The following is a 4,654-nucleotide window of genomic DNA, read 5'->3' as shown; positions in this document are numbered from 1 at the left end:
GGTGGTCCCGACAGTCACGGCCCGATTTTCACTCTCGGTATCAACCGCTGGATGGACACCCTCCCCATCACTTCAACAACCAAACAGCAAAGCCCACTTTCATACCCCCAAAGATTTTCACTCTCTTCCAGTAAAAAACCAATTTATTTTACGTTCCATCGTGGGCGATGCGAGAAGCTAAATAATTTAGCATGCATAAGTAGACGTTTCTTTTTTATATATAAATACAATATATAAAAATACAGTACGGTTTTGAGATTCCCAGCAGTTTGAACGCTCATGACATCCGTTCACCCCCACCCCCAAGATATATAAGCACAAAATCTTTTCTGTTTTCAATACTCAGCCGAATGGTGTTTCCAGAGAAGGTTTCAAGTTTCAGAGGTCACTTAACACTGTCGGTTTCCGCCTTCTGCTACGCGGGGAGAGGGGGCGGAGGCTTCCCCGGGGAGCTGTCGGTTCTTCACACAAGCACCTCCCCCCGCAACCAAAATTAATTTTAAAAGAACTAGAGTTCAAGTTTGAGCCCGCTGGGTCTCCCTCTCGCTGTTTCTGAAGAGCAGAAGAGGCGTTGTGGCCCGAAGGGGAGGCCTGGGACCGGAGGCCCCCCGAACTGGCCGGCGAGCTGTCCCCAGGGAGGTGGCCGGGCAGAGCTCCCAGGCCCGAGGCGGAGTCCAGGCACCTGCCGAGCCGCCGGACTCCTACTGAGGCGGGGGCTGGCGTCCGGGCCCGCCAGGCCGTGGGGGCGGAGAGTCGTCCTCAGAGGAGCAATCGGACGAAGCGGCGCGGGCCCCGGCGCCGTTGCTGTAGGGGAAATGGTCTTCGTCGTCGTCGTCGTCCTCCTCCTCGGGGTCACTGTCCCTCAAGTCCCGCAGGCGGCGTCCGGGGGCCTTGTCCCCGGCCGCAGGCGGCCCCAGCAGCCCGTCTGCGCCCTGCTCCTCGGCGCCGCCGCCTTTCCCGGCGCCCCCGCCCCCGCCTTTCTGCTTCTCCGCTTCCTGCGCCGCCTGCTCTTTAGCTTTTTTGCTGCGTTTCCATTTCATCCGCCGGTTCTGGAACCAGATCTTCACCTGCAGGCACGAGGGGGGATGAAAACCCGGCCATCCCTGTTCCCAGCTTCCCTGCCTCTTGGTGCCCGGCTGCGTGCACCCTGGACCCCTGCGCCCGGGAGCGCCCAGTGAGGCCTGTAGCCCGGAGGACGACGTCCGCCCTCCCTCCCCTACTCATCAGCTACCTAGAGCTGGCTGGGGGCTCTAAGGAAGCTCTCGGACTGTCCCCAGCGCCCCGGGCCGTCGACATTCTACCCGCGGCCTCCATCTAGGCCGTACAAGGCCGCTGGGTTCATGTCTGTAAACTTCAAAGTGTTCCCTCATCTCTTTCTGGAGCGAAATTTCTCGAATATGGCCAAGGTTACGGTTAGGGTTAAGGGAAGGGGCCTTACATGCAGATTCTCGGGCCTCATCCTAATCTATTGAATCAGGGAACTGGGGCACCGGCTACCTGGACCGCCCTGGCGCAGATCCAGATGCCCACGACAACCTGTGGCTCAAGAGTGCAGGGGTGAAAGTGTCCTAGAGGCTCAGAAATCACTGGTGGTGGCGGGAGGTGCGCACCTGGGTCTCGGTGAGCATAAGCGAGGTGGCCACCTCGAAGCGCTTGGGCCGCGACAGGTACTTGTTGAGCTTGAACTGGTGCTCCAGCTCCAGCAGCTGCTGGCTGGTGAAGGCGGTGCGCGGCCGGCGGCACTTCCCCAGGAGGTTAGACTGCGCCTGGGCTGCGGGTGGGGAGGGCAGTGAGGGCCCCAGCCCGCTCCCTCCCGTTCATCCCACACCACTTCCCCCCATAGCCCCTCTACTGCAGGCGCCTAGCCCTCAAAGCTGGGCATTTCGCTCAACCTGAACAGGGGACTCGGGGTCCAGAGTGGAACTGAGCAGTTTGGCCTAATGAGATCAAATCTTTTTGTCTAAGACAAAGTCTGAGGTCGTCTCCACCTGGACGAGCATTGGTAGGAAGAGGGTGGACCCAAGGCAGGAGGAGAAGTGCCCAGAGGAACCACATGCCCTCCCCGTTTCACTGCACCTTCCTGGATTTAGGCTCAAATCCTGACTGGTGTGAGCAAGGATTGGCCCTGCTGGTCAGGAGTCCCACCACCACCTCCTTGGAACAGAAGTAGAGGAGGAGGAGAAAAAGAAACAGAAGGAGGAAGGAAGGGAAAGGAGGGAGGGAAGGAAGGAACGGAAGACAGAAAAAAGCCAAAGTAGACCCTAAAGTCACCTATTCTCCAGAGCCTCTCCCACAGTTAAAATTTTTTTTCTTGACAAGTCCCCTCCCACCCCCTACCCTGCCCCAGGGTGCAGAGGGCAAAGCCTGGAGAGACTGGAAGCCTTTTCAGGCCCATTCTCATTACGCAAATTAAAGGCAGAGGCGGATCTGGCTTTCAGTGTGTTCAAGGAGGCCTGTCCGACTTTATTTACATAATTTTGCACGGTTACATCACAGAGAATTTTATGACCTCAAAACGAGACTTCCCTTGATTTCCCAGGAGCCTGACAAGTGTTAGACAATAAAAGAAAGGGAGCAAAGGGAAGAGAAGAGGCCAGCCTGGGCCTAGATGAGCTCAGGCTCCCCCGGGATGGGCAATTTGCTTTATAGGAAGGCCCACGCCCCCTGCTTTAGTTAAACAAGGTCCCGAATTCCCAACTTGACAATACATTAGAACTTTAATTAAAACACTGGCTCTGAAGGGACCATTTGGGAAATGCCATCCCATGGGCCGAGACAACCAATTAAAGGAAACCAAACAGATTTTCCAGTGACCAGGAAGGAGAGCTCCTCGGGACACACTTCACTGTCCTCGCCTCTGGATTGTGGTGTTCAGATTCCTTTTCCCAATTTAAAGCTGCTGTGTTTTTAATTTGGCCACCTCTGGGCCAAGATTAGGAGTCAGAGACTGGCCTGGTGTGTTGGCAAAGGTATTCCTTTTTAATCTACTTTCTGAGTGACCTTGGGCTCTGTGAAGGCCCCAGAAGTGCTGGTGACTGCCCAGAGCCCTAGAAGGTTTGTGTGGAGACCAGCAGCTTCTGAGCTTGCTGGGGGCGGGGGTTGGGGGTGGGGGGGTTAAGCACCCCAGGTTCTGGGCAATGTAGGTCACACTGGCAAAAGCAGCGGCTTTCTATCAAAAGGGGTTTCTGGGCTCAGCAGCCATGGCCGGAAGGGCGCCCTGGGTTTAAGTGGCTGACAGGGAGTTAGCAGACCCAGAAATGTCTGAGGTACAGCCCCAAACAGAGATGAAGGAGTCTCCTTCTTCTTGCTGGGAAGGGGCTGCCTCTCCCAGGGGCTGCCTCTCCAGTGGAAGGGATGTGTGGACATGCCGGCCTTCTTGGAGCGGAGCTGGGAAAAGCCCTGGTGGCTGTGGGCAAACAGTGAGCACCCCGGGATTTTCTCATCCCCGTGTGACTTCTCTAGCCTCTGGGGTCATAGCTTTTCTCTATTTGGTCACAACCACGTCTTCTAGCAGAAGAGTCCCAATTCTAGAGTGCTGGTTTCTGTTTTCCTTTTTGCTTTTTCCCTTCCCTGCCTGCTGCATCTCCCCAGTCTAAACAAATCCACCCAGAAACAATGGGGTCTCTTTGTTTGGGTGTTCAGATGCTGAAAGTGAAGCTGAGGCATCTTCTGCTCTGGTCTGACTCAAAGGTAGGTGACCCCCGTGGGGGAGCGAGGAGAGCCAGCCAGAGTGCCAGCCGCCTGAGCCTGTGTGCCAGGATAATCGGAATGGGCCCAGGCCTCCAGGGGAGGTGTCCCACCTGCGTGCTGAGGGGGTAACTGGGCCACTCTCACTCCAACCATGTTGGAAGCGGTGGATTCAGGGGACCCGCACCTGCTGCTTAGTCGCCGAATCCTTTGGTTCAAGCCAGGCAGCGCATCAGCACCCCTTGGGGGAAGGCTGTGCCCCAGCAAGGCTCACTCGGGGGCCCGGGGGCCCTGGCCTGTGCAGCCCTAGGTCCCCGAGCCTGTTTCTCTAGTTCGCGGCTCCTGACGCTCTTTCTTTCGCGGGAGGGATGGGGTCTCGCCAGAGGTCATAGGGGGTCGGGGCCAAGTTCCTTTCCTGGCGATTAAGCCCCGGGTTTCTATGAGCCCTCATTCCCAGGCCGGGCTAATTCAGGGCGCTCTCGGGCTCGCCTTCCCCCACCACTTCCTTCTCCAGCCTGCAGGTTAATCATTAGAGTGTTCAGTCTCACACCTCCAGCTGCCCTTTCCCGCTAAGAAAGAAAAGGAAGCAAGGCCCGCGCGTGGCCATTTTAATAATTCGCCGCTAATCTCACACCGCGGGCCCCCCAAGCAGAGCCGAGGCGGCTTCGCAGCGCTACCATAACTCGCTAAGCGATGAGACCAGAGCAGAGAGGGAAGGGAGGTGAGGGGGACGTGTGAGAGAATCGCAGCCGGCCCTCCCGCACCCGCCCCGGGACCGCGCGGGTACTCACAGTTAAAGTCGGGCATCTTGGGCAGGATCATGCCCGCGGTGGACGCGCGTAGCCACTGGTCCAGCTGAAAGGTGCCGGCGCCCAGCTTGATGGGGTCGGCGGGGTGAGCCGGGTGCGCGCCCTGCACCTGCGGGTAGGAGTAGGAGAGCGCCGGGTGCTGGCCGGCCAGGGCAGCC

At 57.8% G+C, this 4,654-nt stretch overlaps 1 protein-coding gene across 1 annotated transcript in view; it reads right to left on the bottom strand.

Moving 5' to 3' along the window:
- Positions 1-678: 678 nt before the first annotated feature.
- MNX1 (motor neuron and pancreas homeobox 1) overlaps positions 679-4,654 on the bottom strand; it is a 4,796-nt gene continuing 820 nt past the window's right edge. The window contains exons 2-4 of the mRNA XM_003802182.2: positions 4,479-4,653; positions 1,611-1,771; positions 679-1,067 (exon numbers count right to left, since the gene is read on the bottom strand). Coding sequence (XP_003802230.1) covers positions 702-1,067; positions 1,611-1,771; positions 4,479-4,653 — 702 coding nt within the window. The 3' untranslated portion in view covers positions 679-701. The remainder of the gene's footprint in view (positions 1,068-1,610; positions 1,772-4,478; position 4,654) is intronic.

This window comes from Otolemur garnettii, unplaced genomic scaffold (genome assembly GCF_000181295.1).
Source record: "Otolemur garnettii isolate 467f Iridium unplaced genomic scaffold, OtoGar3 scaffold00235, whole genome shotgun sequence".
NCBI classification, from domain to species: Eukaryota; Metazoa; Chordata; class Mammalia; order Primates; family Galagidae; genus Otolemur; species Otolemur garnettii.
Note: the sequence above shows the minus strand (reverse complement) of the source record. Positions and strands in the feature narration are given on the sequence as shown.